Source organism: Pleurodeles waltl, chromosome 11, assembly GCF_031143425.1.
Source record: "Pleurodeles waltl isolate 20211129_DDA chromosome 11, aPleWal1.hap1.20221129, whole genome shotgun sequence".
Classification (NCBI taxonomy): Eukaryota; Metazoa; Chordata; class Amphibia; order Caudata; family Salamandridae; genus Pleurodeles; species Pleurodeles waltl.
Window position 1 is genome coordinate 323,582,418 of NC_090450.1, and position 26,888 is coordinate 323,609,305.

At 45.7% G+C, this 26,888-nt stretch overlaps 1 protein-coding gene across 1 annotated transcript in view; it reads right to left on the reverse strand.

Moving 5' to 3' along the window:
* Positions 1-26,888, reverse strand: part of LOC138265670 (serotransferrin-A-like) — a 478,400-nt gene that overhangs the window by 277,661 nt on the left and 173,851 nt on the right. The window contains exons 6-7 of the mRNA XM_069213586.1: positions 7,907-7,962; positions 444-607 (exon numbers count right to left, since the gene is read on the reverse strand). Coding sequence (XP_069069687.1) covers positions 444-607; positions 7,907-7,962 — 220 coding nt within the window. The remainder of the gene's footprint in view (positions 1-443; positions 608-7,906; positions 7,963-26,888) is intronic.

The following is a 26,888-nucleotide window of genomic DNA, read 5'->3' on the forward strand; positions in this document are numbered from 1 at the left end:
TGGTTACAGTTCGCTTCTCCTGAGGGGCATTCAAAAGGCTAGATTTTTGAGGTGCAGCGCTAGATCACCTCACTTCATAGTTCAAAGACAGTGTTTAACTTTGTCATTACAAGCCCAGCCCAATCAAAAATATGAGATTCTGGGTTTCTACCTTTGCATATCATATATATGATATGCAGACAAAAGCAGGTTTTACAAAATTTACAAAGCACACTCAAATGAGAGGTTCCCTTGCAAAGTAGCAGAACACTAAGCCAGGGCTGCACATCAGTCATCTTATCTACTGATGCAATTTTGTATTGCATATGCCTTTTGGAGTTAAAGTCAGGCTAGAATAATTTCGCTATAAGTATTGCCTTTGAGCAGACCTGTGGAATCCAAGGAATCATTGTCAATTTAGTTGAAGTGACACAAAATTTAAGAAATGTAAAATGTATAGGTACCTGGGCAGCTGTAAGGAACTCCACAATGACTTCTGTTGTGTTTCCAGTGCTACGAGTCACCACTGCGTGAGCTGGAACCTGGGCTAAGTGGCAGTCCTTAAACTTGTCAATGCTTGTCCTGGTGTTATCAAGACACAGCAGCTCATATTGTTTGGCGACGTCCTCTGGTATGAAAAGAAATCTGAAGTTTAGATATACAGCTATATTCATGCACAGCCTATCTCCCCTGTTGCACATTCTTCTGACATTGAAGTCAAGCGCTAGGCAGATAGACTATAACGTCTCCAAAAAGGTACCAGATTTCTGCCTTCACTATTTGATGTCTTTTGGACATGGCCCTCTCTGAAGTGCCACCACCAAACGTTTTGCCTTCACCCCTTTCAGTTTGCTGAATTCATTTTTGTTGGCTTTAGACCTCTGAACACTTTACCATTGATAATCAGTGCTGGACTGCCTGTGATCTAACATGATAAGATTGGGAGACACCTAAATGGCACATTTAATTTACTTGTAAGTCCCCAATAAGTGGCACTACATATACTTAGGGCTAGTAAATTAAATGCTGCTAATGGGTCTGCAGCTCTCATTTTGCCACCCACTAAAGTGGCACTTTAAAGCATGCCTCGGACCTGCTACTGCAGCTTGTAGTGAAGTTTTAAACTGCCATTTTGACCTGGAAAGTTAACTTGTTCCAGTATCAACCTTCCTTCTAACATATATAGGTCATGCCAAAGATAGGCCCAAAAGGCTCATAGGGAGGGTGCATTGTAATAAAAAATTAGGATATGTAGGTTTAAGTGTTACATGTCTTAGTAGTCAAACCCTCCTCAATTTGATTTTCACTACCGTCAGACCTATCTCTCCCACAATCTAACACTGTTACCTTAATCATTTAATAAGTACTGAGGTTGAACTGTTAGCACGTAGAGATATGCTGTTGGGATTCAAATGAAATATAATGTATAAACCTCTTTAATGGTGAAGTTGGATTTTAAGTCCCAGTTCTTAATATGCCACTTTTAGAAAGTTGCCATTTTATTGTCCTAACCATGTGTGCCTTGTGCCAGTGTCCTGGGTCACATGAGTGTGAATGGCTCTGCTGTTGGAGTTTGTGTGCTCCTCCCAGGCAGTAACACAAAGGGGATTAGGTGTGCACAGCATAAGCCATCCAGCGAGGATGACTGGGGAAGGAACTGTTCCTTGCCAGACTTGTACTTCAAAGGGGCGTGCCTCTAGCACATACAAATAAACCTGACACCAATCTTTTGACACCCTAGACTCCTTGGAGCCCTGATGGGGAAGGGAAGAATTTTCCAGAGCCACATGTGGGAGTATGACAGGGCCTTCCCCTACACACAATGGCTAGCACCAGGTATAAATATTGGACTCTCAGAACAACTCTTCAGTACACTCCTGAACCTCTGGACGTTACACAAGAAGGGCTGCTCTGCCACCAGAGGGCTATCCTGCTGCTACCAGAGGACTGCCCTGCTGCTGAGGACTGCCATGCTCTTTGAGAAGGAAACATGGATCCACTCCTTTCATCACAGGCTAACCTGACTGATTCCAGTGGTCAATTGGCCGACCTCCTGGTGCGCTGCAGGGACACAATAAGCTCCAGAGGCCTCCCTGCAATGGCCCTGCTGACCTGCTACAATTGACCTACCTGTGCCCTGATGGCCTCTACTGGAGTGCTTTCCTGATCCCCAAGGGGTGCCTTCCCAGGTCCTGGCCCCTTGGCAAGCATCAGAGTGTAATCCTCCCTGGCTAATTGTGGGTGCCGTAAGAACCAAAGTTGCATGATGCCGGACCTCGCATTGCAACTCCTGATTGTTGGCCTCATTGGAACCAATGTACAGTAATGGAACTCGACACAGGACCTCACATTGCAGCTCCTGATCAGTGGCCAGATCGGAACCGATGCAGCGCACTGCAACTCAATGCAGGACATTGCCTCATAGTTCTTGTTTGGCAGCCTCATTGAAACCAATGCAGAGCTATGCAACTCAACAAAGAACTTCGTATCTCAGCCCTTGCAACTTCTCATTGGAACTGATGCAGCATTACACAAGGTACAATTCTTAGCTGAACTAACCAGGTTCCTGTACCAGAGTGCACTGCTTCGCGGTCAGCCTGAACTTGTAAGTTGGCCTGATCTAGTGCAACCAGATGACCACAGTTGCATTTTGAGCTTTTAGGAGTCTAACAGCTATTTTTACCTAAAACTTTGAAATTACATATGTGTGGTTCTACTGACTGAATTTTTTATCGTTCTGGTATCATTTTATTTATTAAAACTTTCTCTATTTTTCTACATTTGTTTGGGATTTTACTTGTGTTGTGGTTATACTTTTTTTTTATTGTTTGTGTGCTGCATAAATACTTTACACATTGCCTTTAAGTTAAGTCTGTCTGCTTTTCTGCCATGCTACCAAGGGGTTAAGCACAGATTAATTTAGTGACTTTTGAGGTTCACCCAGGCAAGGATTGTGGTTGTGGCCTGACCCAGTCTCTTGCAATATCAAATGTATGATTGGTTAAAGCCACATTCTTTATCTGTTTACAACTGTTGAAGCCAAGAGTTATGTGCACGGAGTGAGTATTAGGAAATTTGAAATATCAGAATTCATCAGCAAATGCTAAGGTTAACATTGGTTCCATAATTTATCAAAATTGAACTCAAGGCCACAGAAAGCATGCACGTGAAAAACAGCACCTGCAAAAAGTATATTAGAAGGGAGCGTCATGGTTTCAGATACTGTAGTCTTAGCTAATGATCCTGAAATTTGTGTGAGGGTGAACAATTTGTGTGAGGAGATTTTACAAAATGTTCAGAAAAATATAGTTATTGATACAGTTGCTGCTTTCTTGATTAACAGCATTTAGTATTCTGGAACACATGATGTGTTACCCAAATTAATTAATCATGCATGGATATTTCACATAAAAATACACCCACAATAATATAATGATATTTTACACCATACATTATATATATTGCAAATACTCTGAATTAAGAACCCATTGCTAGATGTACTAAGAATCTACTAGGTTAAGGTGGCCGCAAATTGACTTTTACCAAATCAATTGTGATTTTTCTAAGAGACTTATGTACTGCTCACAAATCATTATTTATAGTAGGTCGCACTATCTACCTCATTAATATGCATTGAGTAGGTCACAAATTGTGACTGTGAGAAATTGCATTGTTGGTTGATTGGGGTATGAGCCCTATTCAAGCAACATCCACAATTGCAGGAAGAAACACAAAAAGTCACGAGCAAACTAGCCCTTGGAGTCACTCTGGTAGTCTTGGGTGCAGGTGAAGATGTAGGGCTCCACAGCAGGGCTGGCCTCTGAGAGATCAAGGCAAGCTCCAGGTCGCAAAACAGCCCTTCCAGGTACATCATTGATCTGGCAGAGTGTACAGCAGGTCACAGCATCATACAGTCCTCCGAGGGTCCTTCCCCCGGTCCAGTAGCGAACTGAAGAGTAGGTCTGAAGGTCCTATTTTTATACCCTGGTTCCATTCTAGAAGATGGGAGATGCTAATGGAAAAGTTCTTTGAAATACATGAAATGTCCTAACTCCCCTGCCCTGGACCCAAGCTGGCTGCAGTGTCAGTGTAGGGTTGTTTGATTCTTTGTATGGCAGCAGAGCACAGGCTATTCAGTTACAAGTGAGGCTGTGCTCTGATCCACCCTCTAGCTTACCTGCAGATGGTCCATTCAGGCACACCTAATCCCTCTGTTGTGTGTAATAAACAATCTGGCTTAATTATGAAGGATTTAAAATTAAATGGTCATAGATACCAAAGATGAAATTGCTACCTGCTCCCAATAGGAATGACAGTTTATTAAATGTAATAAGGAATCCACAATATTATCCTATGGGAGGGTTAAGCCTCACAACAGTTAGAAAACAATTAGGAACTTTTCACTGCTAGGACATGTAAAACTTAAGAGTACAAGTCCAAGCTTTTAATTACATAGTACCATGCTATACGAGCTACCTAGGGCCTACTTTAGCCGATACCTATATGTAATAAAAAAGGAGTTTAAGGCTTGGCAAGAGAGTTTGAATATCAAGTTGACATAGCAGTTGAAAACTGCACGCAGGCTGCAGTGACATTCCTGGGAGATGTGTTAGTGTGCTACTTAAGTGGATGGCACAATAAGTGCTGCACACCCACTGATAGCATTAAATTTACAGACCTGGGGTATATCCACTCAACAAGGGACTTTTAAGTAAGTTAAATATGCCAATTAAATGTATGCCAACCAAACCATGGTTAGGGGAGTGAGCACAAGCACTTTAGCACTGGTTAGCAGTGGTAATGTACACAGAGTCTTAAGGCCAATCATAAAAGTTCAGCAAACAAATAGAGGTAAGTAGGCAAAATGTTTGAAGAAAGAGCACCCTAAGGCTGACAGGTCTAACAGTGACCCACTTCAACTGGCTGCAGTCACAGGTATATTGGCATGCTGAGGTCAGCAGACCACATTGTCTGTGATTTCTTTTCAATAAAGCAATCTTTTATTCTTTTAAATGAAGCCTGTTTTCCTATAAGGACCACTACCTACTACTAGAAATGTTTTTAAGCATTCACAAGGTGCAAGATGTCCTTTGGGCACCCCTTCCCATTTGCAAATGGGTTACCACTACCTGTGAGTAGTCAGTAAAATGTTAATGGTTTATGGTAGCTTTGGATATTGGTCTCAAAACATTAATAAACTCCATGTTTATTTGGAAGGGACACCCTAATCAACCCAAATAGCGAATCGGTACATAGTTCCAAACCCAAATTGCTAAATGGTAACATGTTACTGAATTGCCCCTTGGGTTTGATACGTACCAAAATGACATTTTACAGCTGCAAAGAGTCTGATTTTGAGAATGATTCTCCAATCATGGTAGCAAAATGGAGCAAACCTTCAAATTCCAAGCAACAGTTTAGTAACAGAGCTAGTGTAAAAAGAGAGTGATCAACCAAAACAAGGTCATAGTGTCACAGTCCTTGAACATCTTGTTATCGCTCATTCTTGACCTTACCTACATCCAGGGCTCTTAAAATACGTAGCTGAAGAGTGGATCAGAGAAAACATTGTGATTTTCAATTTGACAGCCACTCTCAGCCAGCCAGAATACAGGGCCAACGTTTAAGTCAGTCATCTGACAGCTTCCCTTCTCAGTTCTTTCATCTGCTTCTTTATGATTGTCTTCAGGGGGTCACATTCAGATACAGGTGCATTCTTCTGTTACTACTTTTAGGTTTGTGTGTCATATGTTCCCCCCCAACACAGAATTGAGACTATGCTTTTTTCCCTCGTGTCATCGCTCGTGTCACGCTGGAAATCAGACAGCACTCATTTCTCAGAAGCTAAGAAAGGCACTACCATGCACTGATTCTGCACTTGGCTGAAACCTAAATGATAGTTTTCACTACAGACAAAATTAGAGTGTGCCAGAGGTGGGCAGCCAGGACTGAATACATGTGCCACTGAATCAAACCAACAAGTTCATGTGAAATAAAGAAAGTTGATATGAGTGTAGCTGAAGTTTAGTAGGTGTACTTCTCAACCAGAATAGCTGCTCAAGTACAAAGAAACACTCTAAGTACACTGCAGAAACTGAGCTTCACTTACATCTTAAATGTCTGTGAATGTAGTGACTGGAAAACAAGTTGCGGTCATGTCTCTTGGTCAGGGTTGAATTATTTTACAGTGTTGAGCATCGTCAGTGGTGCTATCCTTCAATTTCTTTAAATATTAATATGGTTGATGGTGGTAAATCCCTTCATGGCTTTTTGGCTTGATTATTTAACATTAAACGTGTACGGTAGTAGAAGCTGTGATGTCAGACTGATGTTTCGACCATAAAACTAACCTAGCTTACGTTTCTTCAAGACTTAAGGCCAGTCTTCTATGATTAGTTCTAACTTTATAAGACCTGAATGCAGTGGAATATGTACATTATGCCTAAAATTGAGTAAAGAACTCAAGGCTGCATGGAAATATATAACTAAACTTTGGGAAAATTAAATCAGGATGTTTGGATTCAATGGTGATCAGAGCAATTTAATTTATTTTGCAGTAATAGTAAATGTCTCAACGAGAAGCAAATTTGTTAGCAACTGCCAAACATAAAATCCCACACTGTGTTCTACTCCTAAAAGACTGCTCCAAATATTCTCTTTCTACATTCTCTTCACCATTCTTATTAAAATGGTTCAGGATAGAGGTTAGATGGAAACTGAGAGTAAACAGCAAATTAATACAATCTTGCGTGGGTAGAAAGAATTAGTTCAAAAACTCAATTGTGGATATCCTAGTTATAAACCTCTTCAGGAGTATCCAATCACATTTCTTTATTGTGAAGAAAACTGAGTGATAAATCAATCCTCATAGACTTTACTTGAGGATTGAGGATTAACTAGAGGAGTCTTGTGCAGTAGGATCACACATTCATGGAGACCAAGAAGTGGCAGGATAAGATAGAAGGACTCATGGAAGTATACATTATTTTCATTTCATAACTGGATGGAGGGGTAGTGTATACACTGCTAGTATCACAGCAAACGTTCCCTATTGCATTCTGGTAATTTTAGTAAATGACATTTTCAGTAATTAAACGGTAGTAAACGTTTCCCATCAGTTGGTGGACTTCTCTGCTTTTCAGTGCAATCGCTCCCCCACCTTACAGTTGTATTTGGTAGCAATAATAATTTTTAAAGTGGCTTTAAATCTCGAAGATTGTATTGAATTTAAACAAAAAGTTGATTTTCAATGTATTTCTTTACTCTCCATGATTCCGTTTGTGAGATGTGAGTGTGTCTAGGAGATAAATGTTCAGACATTTATTCACACTAGTGGACATTCATTATTGATCATAGTAGTGGACACATTTTCGTCTGATAGTGATAGCATTCTGCCATGGTTAGGGAACATCATATTGATAGAAAACATAGCTTATGTGTGGATCTCTGCACCTTTTTACCTATAGTGCAATTGGAGACTCCAAACGGAATACCACTGAGTAGCAGCATTCCCACTACACTCATAATTCTGATGTATCCAATAACTCCGGACATAGTGTCTACAGTCTTTGGCCATCCTCCCTGTAAACTTAAAATGAAATTTATGGTAGCATAGGCTCATGAAGAGAACATATTCAAAATGAGTCAATTCTGATGGGGGGAATTGTGGACACAAAACATTAGGTAGAGAGGTGTGGAACAATGAAAATGTTCTTTTCCTCATGGCTTACACTGAGAAAAATGTACTTATATAATGAAGACTTTTTATAATGATTGTATCATGCAATGTGAGTTGTGGGGTGCTGTTGCATAGACATTGTCTACTGACTGTGGTCAACTCCACAATGGTTACATGAGTTGGATTACCACTCAGGCAGGGTAACTGGGTATGCTCTTTAACCAACATGCTGAAGTTATCATGACACACCTGGTACCGTATTATGTTTCACAAAAGCGACATCACCTCCTCCTTCTTTCAGACATCTGCAAAATAAAAGGACATTATTTTCTGAGCTGGTAAATAATTCAATCAAACACATACAAACACATCACCCTCTACATCCTTCATCAAGTCATGCAAATGCTTTCTGTGCTACCTAGAAACCAAACGTATGGCCTAATGTAACATACAACTAGTTATGCTTTAAATGCCCAGTGACACTATTGGGTTGGCATACTAGAAAGAACAAAATGAATTGGTTAAAAACAACCCTGACATACAAATTCCACTTGTTGAGTTTTGATTGCACATTTCCACATATTTCTGAAAATCCTTGTAACTCACCTAGGTTTATGTTCAACGGACGAGACTTAAAAGCCGGTTTTCAGCTCCTCAGACAGGAGCCATGATCCCCTTCTACTGTATTCCTCCTAATTACTTGGGAGTAAGCAGTAGATGGGCTGTCCTTCCCCCTAAAATCCACCAGAGATGGTATGTCTTCCTTTTCTAACTCTTTGCCCCTCCCCAACTTGGGAGAGAGAACTCTGATGCTGCAAGATGATTTTAAGCCATTCAGAATATTTCTGTTTTCTACTGCCCGCAACCCTGGCTTTCCCCAGTGACCCATCCCTTTCCCTACATGTCCTGAAGGTGATGGGCACCAGGCAGAAGGACACAGATGCGGGGCCCAGAGAAAGTCTTTAACCGCTTCTGTGCCGGGGAGGTAATGGTTACGTCCACTGGCACAGTGGTCCTGTGCTGAGGACGTAACCATTACATCCAGGCACATGAGCTCAGAGGGAGCGCTAGGCTTCCCTCCCAACCCCCCCAAGGCAGGGATGGAAAAGGAAGCCCTTCCCCTTCCACCCCGACCCCCCCCCCCAGTGATGTGCTCATCAGAGGCCACCTCCCATTGCCAGCGCGATCGGAAGAGGAATACAAAGCATTTCTCTTCCGATCATGTGATGGGGGCCTGAGAGGCTTCAAAGGGAAGGGAAGGAATTTCCATCCCTTTGAAGTCTCTCAAAGCATTTCAGAAGCCAGATCGTGAAGCGATCAGGCTGCTGAAATGCCACTAGACACCAGGGATCTCATTGTAAACAGAAATTGGTATAAGGGGAGAGAGCCTTATGAAGCCAATCTGCCCCCAAGGAAAGCAGACACCACTAGACACTATTGTTATTAGGCCGATCTGCCCCAAGGGGGGGCAGAAAGCTCTTGGTGCCTGGGAGCTTTTTTTTTCCTCAAATTTTTAGAGGTGGGCAGCGACCCCTTAGGCAAGGGCCACTCCCCTAGGGGGCAAATTATATTTAGGTCATTTTTGCCCCCCTTGGTGGTGGATCGGCCTATTTTTATGAGGCCAATCTGCCCCCAAGAGGTGCATACACCACCAGGCACCGGGGATTTATTTTTTAAGGTGAATTTCACGCAAGGGGAGCGACCCCTTAGGCAAGGGTCGCTCCTCAGTGGGGGCAAATTTATTTTAGGCCATTTCTGCTCCCCTTGGTGGCAGATTGGCCTATTTCTATTAGGCTGATCTGCCCCTGGTGGGGGGCAGAAACCACGTAGGCACCAGGGATTGGTGTGTGTGTGTGTTTTGTTGGTGGGGGCAGCCCCTTGGGCAAGGGTCACTTCCCATGGGGGCACATTACTGTTGGCTATATCTGCCCACCTTGGGGGCAGATTGGCCTATTTTTGGAAGGCCCATCTGCCCCCAAGAGGCGCAGAAAGCCGACCAGAGACCAGGAAAGATTTGTTTTTCAAAATACAAGGGTGGGGTATGGCCATACCCCAACCCAAAATAAATGGAGCCAAAGTTGTTCTGCCATGGGGCAATTACCCCCGATCCACACCTGGGGGGAGAGCAGAAAGTCTACTAGATGCCAGGGAATTAAAAAAAAAAAGAAATTGGGTGGTGTTTACCAACCAGTATGGGCCTGGTTATGCCCCCACTCCAACTGAAGGGGGTAACAGTATTTCATCTCTCCCCCGACACACACTAAAACATCTTATCCCATGGCAAGCAAGAGGACATTTGAATATTGTGGGTTTTGGTTTTACATTTGGGCCGCAAGAGCTTGGCTAAGTCTCAAAATTGTCCCACTTGGAATGGTGAGGGCTGCACTTTATGGACTTTGGGACGCTGCCACGTAGAAAAATCCACGAGACCTAGACACATCTGAAAACTAAACATCTGGGTGATTCCAGGGTGGTGTGCTTCACATGCACCTGCACCATTTTCCTACTCACAATGCCCTGCAAACCTCTAACTTTACAGGAAATCATACATTTTTCCCACATTTTTGTGAGGGAACCTTCCGGAATCTGCAGGAATCCACAAAATTCCTACCACCCAGCACTGTCTCATCTATACCGATAAAAATTCTGCTGCACTTGTCAACCTAAAAATGTTTTTTTTCAAACTGCCCTTTTGGACCCACTTTGGTGCCCCCTCAATTTCAACATGTTTTTGGTTCTTCCCTGTCACAAGCACTTGGCCCACCTACACAAGTGAGGTATAATTTTTACTGGGAGACTGAGGGGAACGTTGGGTGGTAGGAAATGTGTCCCAGTGCGGTCATCCCTCACAGGGATGTGGTAAAAATTTGATTTTTTAGCTAAATTTGAAGTTTGCTGAGGATTCTGGGTAAGAAAACATTAGAGGATCCACACAAATCACACCTCCCTGGACTCCCCAGGGTATCTAGTTTTCAGGAATGTCTTGGTTTGGTAGGTTTCCCTATATGGCTGCTGAGCCCAGGACCAGAAACACAGGTTTCCCCGCAAAAACAGTTAGTTTTGTATATGATGATTTTGTTGTGTCCACATAGTGTTTCGGGGCATTTCCTGTGCGAGCACTAGACCTACTCACACAAGTGAGGTACCATTTTTATCGGGAGACTTGGGGGAATGCTAGGTGGACGGAAATGTTTGGCTGCTCTCAGATTCCAGAACTTTGTGTCACTGAAATGTGGGGAAAAAGTGTTTTTTTAGCCAAAGTTTGAGGTTTGCAAAGAATTCTGGGTAACAGAACCTGGTGAGAGCCCCACAAGTCACCCCATCTTGGATTCCCCTAGGTGTCTAGTTTAAAAAATGTGCAGGTTTGCTAGGTTTCCCTAGGTGCCGGCTGAGCTAGAGGCCAAAATCCACAGCTAGGCACTTTGCAAAAAACAGCTCTGTTTTCTGAGGGAAAAGTTGTCTTGTTTTAAAAAATGCGCAGGTTTGGTAGGTTTCCCTCGGTGCCGGCTGAGCTAGAGGCCAAAATCTACAGCTAGGCACTTTGCAAAAAACATGTCAGATTTCAATGTAAAAATGTGATTAATCATGTTGGGGAGCTTCAAGGGGAAAAAGGGAGTGATCCAGAGGTCAACTGTCTGCTCACCCGGTGTGTTCTCAAATGTGAAATATTTTTTAAGAGCAATATATGTCCCTCCAATAAAGAAGAGTTGCATAAATAAATGTTTCCCATCTGGAAGAACAAATGCCAAGATGGCGGTTTGCTGTCCTTTGTCCCTGTCCTTTTCGGGCTACCATTCCAGAATTGGCAGCTATTTATAGGGGATTACAAATTACAACATGCCTTGGTAATATTCAATAGCCAGATTGTTTTGTCAATGTACAATTTGAATGTAAAATGTGCAAGGCAAAGTATTAGTAGAAAGGTTGTGCTGGAAATTGTATACCCATTAGAAAATTAGCCCATGAGCAAATTGCAAATTTAGGTTTGCGAGTGGGTCTTTATACAAAGGGCCCTAATAGCCTTTACTGCAATCACTTTCACCACTTTCAAGGACCCAAAGCCAGTTTAAGGGTCTGATTTAGATTTGGGTAGATAGATTACTCTGTCACAAACATGATAAATATTCCAACCACATTATTACAAGTGCATTTTATCTTATGGCTTTTGTACTCAGGTGGGCAGGACATCCATCATGAGCCAAACTCTAAATCAGGCCATAAGTCTCTGTCAATTTGTTTACATTTGAAACTGTTTTCAAACCCATTTTATTTTATAGGTGTCAATTTTAGTAGTAGTATGATTGTTAAATTGTGTCAAACTGTGGAGGGCAGATATCATTTCCTTCCACATTAAGCTGGATGATACAAATCCTTCAAATTACCAGCCCTTCTCCCAATTGAGTGACTGGAAAGATTTTTGATAGAATTGCCTAACTAGCATTCAGGACTGGCTCGAGCAAGAATGTGCGGTGCGGTGGATAGCATGGATTAGGCTTCATGCAGCACCTGCTAACACTGCCAACATTTTCTAATTCTCATGGTCGTGCTTAACATCGCTCAAGACCTGATTAGAATGTATAAGAGGGACACGCAAACATCCCTTCTTTTAATTAGAAAAAATAAAACTCTAAAGGCTCACATACCCTTGAACACCAGCTCTTAATTGTGTTCAATTTTTACATTGCATAGATCCTCTAGTTATCCTTCCTAGAGTAATAAACAATACACACTCTTTATATGGCACACCACACATGTTGGAGCCGTAGGACCTGATTATGACCTTGGCGGATGGAAAACTCCGTCACAAACATGACGGATATCCATTCCGCCGTATTACAAGTTCCATTATATCCCATGGAACTTGTAAAATGGCAGGTAGGATATCCATCAGTTTTGTGATGGAGTGTCCCATCCACCAAGGACGTTATCATGCCCTTAGGCTCCCAAACAATCACATTATACTTGTACATTAAGTGGACACAGCAATGAGTATGTCAAGTACGTGCGAGTGCACATGTACATAATATTTCACAATTGTGTTATTCCCCAGCAAGACTTAGCACTTTCATGAAAGGCATGGTTGAAATCTGACACAGCCTGCTTCTTTAAAAAGCTAATTACACTAGGACACCTAAGAAGCAGGCTTTCCCAGTAGCATTTCTATCATTTCTTGTAATTCTTTTATGCAGTCAAGAGCTTAGAAAGCACCCTCTCCTTGGAACACCTCCAGTGCAACATTAGCCTTCCTGTGAGCAATAATGCCTGCTAATGGAAAGGCTCCTGGGCTTGCTCATGGGAATATCTGTCAAAATTAAACAAGCATTGGACAACGCAAAAGGTCTAGCTCATGCACGAGATCTTGACTTTGCAAATGTCTTTTAGCTGTTTTGCAGATTACAAAGCAGCACAGCTGCTGTACAGCCCTGTTTTAGCAAGACCAAACAATCAGGGCTACCTATTGCCTAAACAGAAATTCATGTTTTTAATAATAGTAATGTGCTTCATTAAGTAGCACTTCTATCTCTCCTAGGCACTGTGGACTAACCAATATCATTGTTAATCAGTTTAATAGTACTCGCTTTACTGGCATCAGAAGAAAGAGTTGGTCTTTGAAGGGAGTTTTGTGGGGCAACTGACCGAAGGGAAGTCTGCCTCAGGAAGATTTGGGAGGCGGCGCAGCCTCTTGGTGGAAAGTTTATCTGGGCTCCCAGGTAGCCCAAAATTAGCCCAATAAGGTATTAGGCGGATGCAATTGAGCTACATGCTAACATTTCATTAAGTGTACCTGCACTGTGGCATGGCAGATGCCGAGGCGAACGTTGCAGAGGCCATGCGCCTGCTCCAAGAAGCAGGCCACTGGGATTTAGTGGTGGAGGAGGCATGAGCGGGGACTGCGGCCCACCTGGTCCACAGGGCCTTGCAGCGTGTAGCTGCTGCCGTGCTTTTATGTTCACAGCCGTGAAAAATGTGGACGGTGCTGTTGGAATCAGAAGAGTATTTCCCATGTATATCTTTCTTGGATTAATACAATTACACCTATTGTGCACTTGAAACAAAACCAACAAAGGGGCTTTACCAATAGAGAATGTCCCCGATAGTATAAGTAATCCAATGAATGGAAAATACTACCTGATTTGGAGGTATGGTGGTCAGATGTTTGGTCATTGACTCCATGTAGAATGAGACACGCACATGATAAAAATAAAATTTAATATTAGATTACTTTGTTTAGCAACCATATAATTAAGGATTGACAAATGTGGAGAATTTATATATGATTTATTCATTCTAGGTGCTTCCTATAATAATACTTTGTCCTGATGATGATCCTTCCGAATTAATGTCAGATTTTGGGTCGAAACAGCATAAAATTGAAATGTGATTGGAGTTTGAAAAATGTCAGTAGACTCTACACACCTACATTAGGGGTGTTCAAAAGGAGACTGCAAGAATGTTCACCACATTTGTTTTTATTGCCTTGCAGATAGCACTGTTGCACTTTATTGACACCTTACTCTCTTGCACTGTGCCGTCACTGTTTAGGAACACCTTTTATAGTATTTTGCTTCAGTTGTTCAGTTTAAATATATTATTCCCAATAGAATGGATACAATACTGAATCAACCCTATTAAGTCAGAGGGTTTTAGTGGAACAACCACTGCCATGGAAGTCTAGGATCGCACTTCCCCCGGGGGGACCATTGTTTGCTGTTATGTTATTATTTACCCAGGTTCCAGGGTTACTGGATTGTCCCCATCTTTTGAAACATTTCTCCAATCCACGTCTGGTCTGTGCTGGTTGGCAGCTCCCCTTGTGCATTCCATCGTGACAGCCATAAGCACAGGACACCCAGCTGCATCTGCATGAAACTGAATTCAGAGGGTTTCCCTGGCGGGAAGAGTGGAGGGGCTCTCTCTTACACTTCAAAGGTCAGTGGACTGCCCTCACACAAAGGACTGATATCCCCCCACAGGGCTCTTGGCAGGCAGAGCTGGGTTGAAAGGGGAACTTGTGTACTTCAAAACCACTCTTTGAAGTTTCCTTCACTTCAATGGCACTTTTGAGTATATATACCAGATCTGCGACGCCATAACATTAGACACTTCTGGACCTACAACTTCACTCTATCACAGGGACTGCCTGGCTGCCCAAAGGACTCATCTAGACTGCTCTGCTGGAAGGACTGCTGGCTGCTGACTGCTGCCTGCTGACCCCTGACTGCTGGAAGGACTCAGCCTTCCTTCACAAGCGCTGTCCCAGGGAATGGATTGACCTTGCCTCTTGTTCTGAGGTATCAGGGCGATCAAAGACTTCACCAAAGAGAAGAAAATCCAGCGCTTCAGAAAATCAATGCAGAACCTGCAAAAATCACAGCATCGCCTGTTGGACTGACGCAGTGCCTGTTACCTCTGCTCAAAGTGTTCTGGGTTTTCCACACATCATCCCTGGGTGTCATAATTTCCCAGCATTGCAGTGAGGAACCAAAACTGTGCTCCCAGAAACCGACTCATCACCTTGCAGTGTGGAGAGAAACAATGCATCGCCTTTGCTGCACTAGAAAAATTGAAGCATTGCTTTATTTTTTTACACATCTCCTCCTCTGTGACCCCTCTGCATTGTTATTTGTGATGCACCATGGGTACTGTGTGTTGAAAGGATACAACCACTGATCCTTAAGGATAGAGACTCATTGTAACCTTTAGAAAGTGATATCTTGACTTATGCATTTTTGTTGTTGTGGTCTTATTTTATTCATAGAAATATTATCTATTTTTCTAAATTGGTGTGGGGTACTTTTTGTGGTGTTTTCACTGTGTTACTCTATGAGTTATTGCACAAATACTTTACACATTGCCTTCTAAGTTAAGTCTGCCTGCTCTGTGCCAAGCTACCAGAGGGTGAGCACAGGATAATTTAGGTTGTGTTGTGATTTATCCTGATTAGGATTGTGGTGGTCCCTACTTGGACAGGGAGATTCGGGTAGTCCTAGGACATTTAAATTTTGCATGTAGGGTAGTACGCCCAGGGAGAACCTATTGCAGGCAGCAGGGGCTTGCCCTTTAGGGGGCTCATTTGCTGCACCATCATGTGTGATTGTCATTTGTTGATAGGTAAGACCTCCTGATGTGGAGGTTCTTCTTGGTCTCATTTAATGGCCACTCACATTGACGGTGCAGTTGGTAATGATTTATCTTCTTCCCCTGTGCATGTCATGTAGGTCAGCGCCCATCAGAAGAAGGACATTTGGCGTGCCATCGCCAAGGACGTCCGGCCCCTGGGGGTCCACCAGAGACTGGGCACTCACTGCCGGAAAAGATGGGAGGACATTCGCTGCTGGAGCAAGAAGACGGCGGAGGGTCAGCTGGGGATGGCCTCCCAACGTGGGAGGGGTGCCCGTCGCACCATGACCCCCCTGATGTTCAGCATCCTGGGGGTGGCCTACCCGGAGTTGGATGGGCGCTTGAGGGCATCACAGCGGACACAAGGGGGTGAGTACACTCTCATTCTGGGGACTTTGTGCGCAGTGGAGGGGTCTGGGTGGGGGAGGAGGGCTGTGGGTTTCCCTAGGCCAGGGCGAGTTCCGTAGGCTAGGCCCCTCCGTAATGCATGCCATGTGGCACCCCACCCCACCTCTGTAGAGTGCCAAGTATGCCCCTGTGTCATCTATGTGTGCAGATGTCGTCCATAGCCATGTAGGCCATTTCCCAGGGATTACATCTGTAGAGCCCAACAGCGCAACGTAGTGCAGGGGGCTGCTGTGTCTGTATTGTCCGCCAACGGTAGCGGTGAGCCATGCACTCAACCTGTCTTTCTTCTGTCGTCCCCCCCGCTTTTTCTGCTCTCCCTGTTCTTTTGTGCATCAGCATCATCAGGCGGAGGTACAGTGGCACCGGAGCACGAGGGAGCTGCATCCCACATGGCCATGGAGGGGCACACCACGGACTCTGAATACACCAGTGGGACGGAGGACGAGGGGAGCTTCACGTCGGTCACCGGATGACTAAACAGCGACACGGACTCGTCCGCCAATGGGAGCTCCCTTGTGGTGGCGGCACCATCTGTGCCCCCCACTTCTACAGGTACAGCCGCCACCTCCCCTACCAGCACCACCCTCCCAGCAGCCCCTCAGCGTTCGCCGCGTGCCCGCTCACCCAGGAGGGTGGGCATCACCTTCGCCCCAAGCACCTCAGCCCCTGCCCCTGTCACCCCTGCTGCCCTCTGTGAGGAGGCCATTGACCTCCTCAGGTCACTCACTGTTGGGCAGTCTACCATTGTGAATGCCATCCAGGGTGTAGAAAGGGAGTTGCAACTCCCTAATGCATTCCTGGAGGGCATTCATTCTGGTCAGGCTGCCCTTCATTGAACCCTGCAATCTCTGGCCTCAGCACTGATGGCAGCCATTGTCCCTGTCTCTAGCCTCCCCCCTCCAACTTCCTCCACCCAGACCCAATCCCCCGTACCCCAGCCTATCCCAAGCACACCATCAGACAAGCATGCATACAACTCAACACACACAAGTAGCTCAGGCAAACATAAGCACCACACAATCCACAGACACCCATGCAAGCATCACCCACATACAGACACAGCAACATCCACTGCCTCCACTGTGTCCCCCTCGTCGTCATCTCCCTTCTCCCTCCTAGTGGCGTCTACACTCTCACCTGCATGCACTACATCTACAGGCACTAAGACTCACACCAGAACACCCAGAACCACACCCCGCTCACCTGCACTCACCACCCCCACTACCATTTACACGTCCCCTGTGTCCACTCCCAGTGTGTCTGTGACACCCCCTCCCAAAGTACACAAACACGGGCACCCACACACCCAACATCCATCCACCTCACGACAGCCTCCAGTACCTGCACCTGCACCCAAATCACCTAAAGTTACACCTCCTCCACCACCTCCTCTTCCTCCACTCCCAGACCCCCTCCAGCTACCCATCTCAGTCTTCGTCAGCAACTCTTCCTCAGCAATGTTGACCTCTTTGCCCCCACCCCTCCAATTGATTGGTTCCGTAGTAGCACCTCAGCCAAAAAAAGTCCTGTACCAGTAGTGCGTGTTAAAGGTGTGCGGAGTGCACCAGCCACCAGGGCAGCCAGTGTGACACGGAGCCAAAGCACTGCCAGTCCACCCCCTGTAAAGCACCTCAAGTTGGAAAGTGGCTGACGGGACAGGGTGAAGACTCCTGGTGGCAAAACTGCTCACAAGGGTCCCAGGGGGATTGCAGAGTCAGTTGTGAAGGGCCAGAAGAAGTCTGCACAGTCTAGGAAGAGCAGCACGGTGGAGAAGGGCGCCATCCTCCCCGGCGGCCAGGACGCCACCGCCAGCACTGTCATCACTGGTCCTGAGACCACCGCCAGAGTCATTCCCCAGGAGGGCAGCACAATCGTCACTGGTCCTGAGATCACCACCAGAGTCATTGCCCAGGAGGGCAGCACAATCGTCACTTGTCCTGAGACCACCGCCAGAGTCATTGCCCAGGAGGGCAGCACAATCGTCACTTGTCCTGAGACCACCGCCAGAGTCATTGCCCAGGAGGGCAGCACAATCGTCACTGGTCCTGAGACCACCGCCAGAGTCAGTGCCCAGGAGGACCCCGGCATCCACAGCCCCGCTGGGCAATGAGGGACCGTCTTGCCACACACCAATGCACAGGTCAGAGACCGCCATGGCAAGCACTGCTCAACAGGTCAGAGACCGCCATGGCAAAGCACCGCTGAACAGGGAAAACACCGCCATGGTGAAGACCGCTGAACAGGGCAAAGCATTGCTGAACAGGGCAAAACCCCGCTCAACAGGGCAGAGACCGCCATAGCAAAGCACCGCTGAACAGGGAAAACACCGCCATGGTGAAGACCGCTGAACAGGGCAAAGCACCGCTGAATAGGGAAAACACCGCCATGGTGAAGACCGCTGAACAGGGCAAAGCACCGCTCTACAGGGCAGAGACCGCCATGGCAAAGCACCGCTGAACAGGTAAAACACCACCATGGTGAAGACCGCTGAACAGGGCAAAGCACCGCTCAACAGGGCAAAGACCGACATGCCAAAGCACCGCTGGAAAGGGAAAAAAACGCCACATCAAGCATCGTTATCCCATGTGCAGCTGGGACAGTGACGGAACAGGAACGGTCACAGGGAGCCTGATGCAGTCTGGGCACCAGTCCCCCTCCAGAACCAGTGGAGACTGTTATCCACTTGAGAGACTGTGGCTTTGTACTCCACAGGATGGTACAGTGGGCAACCCACCCATTGTAGAGACTTGAGAGACTGTGGCTTTGCACTACCCAGGATACATCAATGGGCATGGAGCCCCGTCGTGGATCTGGCGTGCTGCTGTAATCCGGCTGAGGTGTCCCCCCCTTCCCTTCCCCCTGAGGTGCCTGTTGTATTTCTATCTGATGCCGCTGTAGTGTTCTCTCAGTTTGTGGACAGGTATCTAGTGTGTGCCTCGCCCATGTATTTTGGGCCCAATGGTGCACGGACATTGATCTGTGCATACCTGCACTACTTCTCGTAATGTATAAAATCTGGAATGTGTATATATATCTGTATATATTTGGTAACTGTATTTTGATACATTAAAATGTTTGAACTGATTTCCTTTTGTCTTTGCATTCTTCCGGGGGGGTTGTTCCTGTGATGTTTGGAAATGCATTGGTGTGTGTGTTGTAAGGTGCGAGGGTGGGGGTGGGGGTATTGCGTGTGTGTCCCCCTGACTTTTGCCTCCCCCCTCTCCTATGTCGTAGGTGCAGCACTCACCATTGTCTTCGGCGCCGCCGTTGCTGGTGTTCGTAGACAAGCAGGAACACAAAGGCAGGGAGTATTTGTAGTTCCGGCTCCATGGTGTCCTCCTTCCTCGTGGAGTGTGTTAAGGTGAGCGTTTTCCCATTGAAAAAGCTGTTTCCGCCGTGTTTTTATCCACGGTGAATCCGCCCCGGAAAAGGTGGCGGATTGGCGGGTTGTGATACTGTGGGCAGTACATTGTCTTCCGCCTGTCTGTTGGCGGTGACCGCCGCGTTGCTTGTCTGTACCGCTGTGGCGGGCGGAGTGTTAAAGTGGCTGTCTGTGTTGGCGGTTTCCGCCACGGTCATAATTCCCTTTTTTTGTCCGCCGGCCTGTTTGCGGTATTACCGCACCTTTAACACCGTCCGCCAGGGTTGTAATGACCACCTTTATGTTTTATGTCAACTAAAAACCATGTATTTGGTTTTGGAGATATTTATTTTAAGGCCATAGTCCCTACAAAAGCCCATAAACTTCTCAAGTAGATTGGCAAGTCCAGAGGCAGTTTGCGATAGTAATAGAGTGTCATTGGCAAATAACAAACACAGGGGGCGTCATTAACACAATCCAATAAATAAGGAATGCAGGCATTAATAAACAATAGGAAGAGTGTAGGGGCCAACACGCAACCCTGTCTTGGAATCTCTCTCGTTAGTTCCCCATTTGTTCCCCATTGGATTCTGGCATAGCTCTCAGAATACAAATCTTTAATCAAGTTTAATAGAGGTCCTGGGACTCCGGCTCTGTCCAGGACCTCCCACAATTTACAACGTGGAACCAAATCAAAGGCGGACTTAAGGTCCATGAAAGCAACAAAGAGTTTCCCTACGTCTAGGTCCACTGTCTTCCATTTGATCGTAAGGAAGCGAAAGACCTGATCAACTGTGCTTATCCTCCGCCTAAAACCCGCCTGAAAGTGGCTAAGGACTTCACTTTCCTCTATCCACTCATTTAGCCTACTCAGGACCTGATAGCAAAATATTTTTTGAAGATTATCTAAAAGACTAATTGGTCTGTAATTTCCCGGGATAGTCCTATCCCCTTTTTTATGGATGGGAACAATAATTGCTCCCTTCCAAGACCGAGGGTAGTTACCACATATCAGAACGGCATTTGACACCCGATTAACATAGGGACCCCAATGATCATTGTCAGATTTAAACAGATCGGAAGGTATACCATCCAAGCCAGGTGCCTTTCCTGGTTTTTGAGCCTTAATAGCTATCTCAGTTTCCCTGAGAGTAAAAGGTGTAAAACTATCTACAGAGGAAAAAGCAGATATTAGTTCACTATCGTTGACAGTGGGAGAGGCGGACTCATAGCTATACAATTCAGTAAAGTGGTTAATCCAATTTTCGCGGGGAACATATAAATCAGGTCTAGGATTCTCATTTCGTCCATTTTTGGCCACCAAAGACCAAAAACGTTTAGTATTACTATCCTTTGCTGCTAATAGTAATTCCTGCCAAGATACCTCTTCCCAATGGTTTTTACTGGTCATCAATTCAAATGCATACTCACGCCTTGCAGAAATTAACGTAGGTCTATCTTTTGATTTTATTTCTTTTAAAAAGATACTCTTATCTTCTCTACATTCCTTACCAAACCACCTTTGGTGAAATCCTACTTCCGATTGTTTGTTCTCCCTAGTCGTTCTAAAAAATAACTCTTTCAGAGAAGGAAAAAGGCCACCATGCAAGACCATAACCTCATTCGGGGTATATAAACAAAGACCATCAGATAATTGGTGGGTTGATACTAAGAGACGCATTTTTGTCAATAATTAGTTTGAGCTTATAAAAGATTCCCATTTTAGGGCACGTTTATTGGATGACATCACTAAGGAAGGAGGGCCTTCATAGTTTTGTTGAGCATCTCTTTTGGTAAAAAACAGCCCATTATATGTTACCAAAATTGGAGCATGGTCACTATTATATTGTTTTCCCACTCTAATGTATTTAATAGCATGCCAAATCCTCACATCAATAAGCACAAAATCTAGTAAACTGCTATAAGACCATCTAAAAAACAAGAGTTTTGCTGGAGTGTCTGAAGGAAAATGCCCATTTCCTGGGTGAAGATGTGAGTTATCATAAAATCTATAACCTTCAAAGCCCTAGTGCTGGTTTTAGGCTGTTTTCTCTGAGACTAAAAGGGAGGAATTCTCCACATTGAATCCTCTATCTGCATAATCTCAGAGAAAGCGGAATTCGGCTCATTGGACACATTAAAATCACAAGCTACAATAATATAATGTGAAGAGAGAAAATCCCAAACAAGGGCGTTCAACATCCCAATCGTTTTAGACATTTGGTTCAAGGGGCCTGGTCTTTTGTAGACATTGACACACAAGAGCAGAAAACCCTGGTTTAACTGTATTGATAGGGCCAGTATATTGACTGAATCCACATAAATTTCCTTGATTTTACCCACCTCGGAGATTTCTATCCATGTAATGAAACCCCCAGCTGCTTTTCCAGCAGGAGACAGGCTAGCCTCCTTGCAGAAGGAGCTATACCCCTGTCTATAAGCATTTGAAGTGGCCCAGGTTTCCTCGAAGAAACAGATATTACATTTATCAATGTACTCCCCCCAATCAACATCATCTAATTTATTTCCGGCCACATTCCAGGTCATAAATTTTGGGGTTGGGGTCTCAAAAACCGTAGAATCCTTCTGGGGAGGCTCCAAAGTGCGAGTTCTTATGGGGCTCTCTGTAGGTTTTATCATATTTGAGTTGCACACTAAAGGCAGGTTCCTAAGTGATAATAGATCTAGATCTGGATCACTAACTAGGTGCAAGTTAGCCTGGGGGGTACAGTGATAGTCCGAAGGACTAGACAAAAAGTCAGTCAATCAATATCTGAGGCAATGACTGTTTGCGCTATTTCCCATGAATTGGTTCTCTTAATCGAGCTTATATGCTCCTTCTTAGGGGCCTTAAAGGGCACCACTTCAGATAGGGCTAGGACTCCAGTTCCCTCATTTAGGGGTCTATTGTTTGCAGTAGTAGATGTTCTCTTCAACAAGGTGCTATTCACAGGCCAACAAATCTTAAAACAAATATTTGAGCCATTTTGCAAGGGATTGAGAGTCTCCAAAGACAACAGGCCTTTACCAACCTGGAACTAGATAACGTTAGCTTGATAGTATCCCAGTGTCCTGCCTTCTCAGTGAGACGTTCAGCAGATAGTATTTCTGAATGGATAATAGAACCACATTGTCTGGTGTGTCATATCCAATGAAGGTCCTTGTTTATTATTGAAGATCTATCTTCACGTATATTGGAGGATAATAAAGGTACCTTGCACATATAGATTGGATAGCCACTATTGGAAGATTTAGGAGGGATTTGCACAATAGTAGAATCCCACACCAATTTTTCACAGGGACGGGAAGCAGGTGAAACACGAGAATAACCCTGGGTTCCAGACAGAATAGGAGATTTAGCCTGAGATCCTCTACCACAATAAACCGACCAGGCAAGAGGACTAGGGAAATCCTCATTCTTTGCAAGTCCTTGTTTTGGGGAGATGAAGGTAGTGGAATGAACTCTTCCTTGTGAGCAGGTGCGATATCCCTCATCAGGCTAATGGAACGAAGAGTATTTGATACTTCCACCATTATTTGCTTCAGCTCCCTCACTTCTTCATTTATGCCATTAATAAGAGAGGACTTTTCCTCCTGGGAGAGGGATGCGATGGATTGTTGGCTTAAAAGTCGTGGGCTTCGGATAGATCTTCCTTGTTCAGAAAAGTGATCCTGAGTCTCCAGTATTGAGAAACGATTTGTGCAGAGAATATCGTGAACAATCACGCTGGTTGACGGAACATTCCCTGCAATTGAGTGTGGAGGTCTAGTTCCCATAACCTTTACATTTAAACCTTCGGCTTGGGCCGTCGGTGTCATCCGAGTGACGCCATTTGAGGGAGTTTTTTCTTTGGTAGGGAATCTAGCCTTCAAAAAAGGGAGAAAGGGAGCCACTTTTTGGCCCTTTCCGATGATACTTTTCTTTTTCCTTCAACAAGGATTCTACCTCTTCAATCAGAGTGTCTAGTTCATTGGTTACGCAGTTTGAAAGAGTATGTGGCATTTGACGGACCTTAGGAATTTTAGTTAGGACTAGGCCCACTGTTGGGCTTCCTTTTGCCTTACGCGTCCCCATTCTTGTGCTACAGGATCATCTATAGCACAACAGTGACAATATCAACCATAAACATTAGAAATGTGGTTTCTGGTTGGCTAGGGTTTTCACCTAAGCCAGGGAGAACCCACCAGCTCTAGTCAGGGCAAGGGAGTTACACATCCAAGATAACCCCTGCTTACCCCCTTGGTAGCTTGGCACGAGCAGTCAGGCCTAACCCAGAGGCAATGTATAAAGTGTTTGCACAACACAAGTGGCGCAAGATGCACACCACAAAGTAAACACAACACTGAGCTATGTAAAAATAAACTGTATTGCACAAAACATAATTATTAGACCAAACATTACACGGCAGTAATAACCTGCTACCTTAGCAGTTGTCAGAACGTTACACAAGTTACTAATACTCTGCAAGAATAAGCAGTTGTCACATTAGAACACGTAAGCAGTAGTCAGGAATCACCATAAAGAAATATATGTACTTGTCATAAACACCTCCAAAATATCCGTAAGAGGAACATTAGACAACATATCACAGGTCCTAAAACATGCTATTAAGATAAAGCATTATCATGATTGTGGGGATCACCTCATGAAGGCACTTATGATTACAGTGTGTAACAGTGTTCTCACCCAGTCCGGTGGTTAGAGTCTGCCAGTAGAGGTACCAGAATGATGCGGGCACAAGCGGGGATATCTGTGCCCCGAAAGACTGGAGCTTCCATGCTCAACACCGAGGATGAGGTTCCAAGAGAAGTAGGACCGGGGACATCCATCGAGGATCGCCACCCCGGCCTGCTAAGGATTAGGGGGGTCTTGTGGGGCCCAGCGAGGATCGGGGGAACCTCAGTTGAGGTTACTGCCCCACCTGGCAACCACAAACACCCCGAGAATTCGATGGGGGGAAAAGAGCCTCCCGGCTGAAAATGAAAGGCTCCTTAGACCGGGAGCACAACCCGGGCCCTCCTGAGCCGTTTGTGTCCGTGCAACAGTGCAGCGGCTTCCTGCAAGGACCGGGGCTCTGCCTTTGGAAACGGAGAAGGCCTCCTGTGGCCAGATCTCCAACAAAGGGCAGAAGGGGAAGAGGCTCACAGCTAGCTCTCCTGAGTCCAGCGCCTCCTTCTCCCAGCACACTCACACCCGATCCTGGTGCACGAGTTCCCCGGCTGTGGCATTGATGCCGCACTACAGTTAGTGCTGGTTTGTCCCCTGGGGGCGCCTCCTTCAGTGCGCTTCACCCCGGGGGGACTTCGAAATGCCTAGCAGCTCCGGTCAATGCTTTCCCGTGCCCCAGGGGCACCCACCGACACACTCGGATTTCCAGCAGAAAGAGAGCCCGGGTTTGCAGCTGTGAAATCGGGCGCTGAATCCAGAAATCGCTTACGAGCACCAGGGGCCCAAAAGCGCTCTTGAGGCGTGGGCCAAAAGAAAAGGGATGCACTCCGCATATGGCACCCAATGAAAGAAGATGGAGCACTGCTCGTGCTCTGACTGTAGTGACAGGGGTAAAGGGCCACAGCACCCTGCCCCTGGAGACGGGAGAAGAAGAAGGAGCACAGGGATGGCGAACCCAGCTACAGGTCAGCACAAAAGTGGATGCAAGCAGTGGCAGTTCCTCCTGGTGACCAGGCAGGTCACAGGTCAGCACCACAGCAGTAGTCCAAGGTGGGTCCTGGGGAGTCCTCTCAGCAGCGTCCAGTGTCTAGTTTCAAGAATGTTCTTCAGGCCTCAAGAATGTCCAAATGTTGGGGAAAATTCCCCTGTACTTATACTCAGTTTACAGTGTCTTTGTTAATGAGAAGGAGAGGGGGTTTCAGCCAGTTACAACTGGTTCTGGGAGTGTCCCTTCTCTCTTCCAGCACAGGCTCCAAACATCAGTGGGTGGTAAACGACCCTATTGTGCGAGGCCAGGGCACAGCCTTTACAAAAGAAGGTGTGCACTGCCTCTCCCTTCCCTCAGCCCAGGAAGACTATACAATATGTAGATGCACCTCTGTGACACCTCCACCCTCCCTGTGTACAGGCTGTCTGAAAAGTATGCACAAAGTCCCAACTGTCACGCTACCCAGACGTGGATTGGAGTCAAGCTGCAAAAAGCATAGAGAAATGCGCACTTTCTAGAAGTGGCATTTCTGTACTAGTAATAAAAAATACACTTACACCAGTAAGCAGCATTTCTCATCACTATTACAACCATACCAAACTTGCCTACGCTACCCCTCATAAATCAGACAATACCCCTTATACATGATGCAGGGCATTTCTAATGCAATCCTATGAGAAGTCAGCACTCACAGCAGTGAGACACGAAGTTAGGCTGTTTGTCACTACCAGGACAGGCCATGCAACCTGGCACATGTCCTGCCTTCTCCATACATGGCACCCTGCCCATAGGGCTAACTAGGGCTTACCTTAGGGGTAACTTATTTGTAGTAAAGGAGGAGTTCTGGGCCTGGCAAGTAAATTTAGAGGCCAGGTCCCTGTGGCAGAAAACTGCACAAACAGGCCCTGCGCTAGCAGGCCTTAGATAGGTTTGAAAGGCTACCTCAGTGGGTGGCGCAAGCAGCGCTGCAGGCCCACTAGTAGAATTTAATTTATAGGCCCTGGGTATAGGGATACCACTTTACAAGGACTTATAGGTAAATTAAATATGACAATTAGGTATAAGCCAATCATACCAATTTTACAAGGGCGAGCACATGCACTTTAGCACTGGTTAGCAGTGACAAAGTGCTCAGAGTCATAATGACAGCCAACGCAGGTCAGAAAAATAAGGAGGCAAAAGGCAAAAAGTCTGGGGAATGACCCTGTAATAGGACCAGGACTAGGTCCAACAAACGTATCTCAGAGGGAGTTCGTACCTCAGGGCCAAGAGGGGTGGCCCAGCTTGGCCTCAGACGGTCTCAGATAGGCACGAACGCGCTTGCCCTTGGCCCGACGCAGCCATCGCGTGTCCCGTGATGTGGGAATCAGAGGCGCTATTTGGCATCTTGCTGCAGGCTCCATTACTGCAAGCACCGTCCCCTGTGTCCCTGGGGGCAGGGTAACAAGTCTGTGGCATCCCGCGCTGTGGGAATCAGAGGTGCTATTTGGTGCCCTGCTGCAGGCTCTGGTACTGCAAGTGCCGCCCCCTGTGTCCCTGGGGGCAGCGTAACGAGTCTGTGGCATCCTGCGCTGCGGGAATCAGAGGTGCTATTTGGCATCCTGCTGCAGGCTCTGGTACTGCAAGTGCCGCCCCCTGTGTCCCTGGGGGCAGGGTAATGAATCTGGGGCCAAAGTCTCTTAGA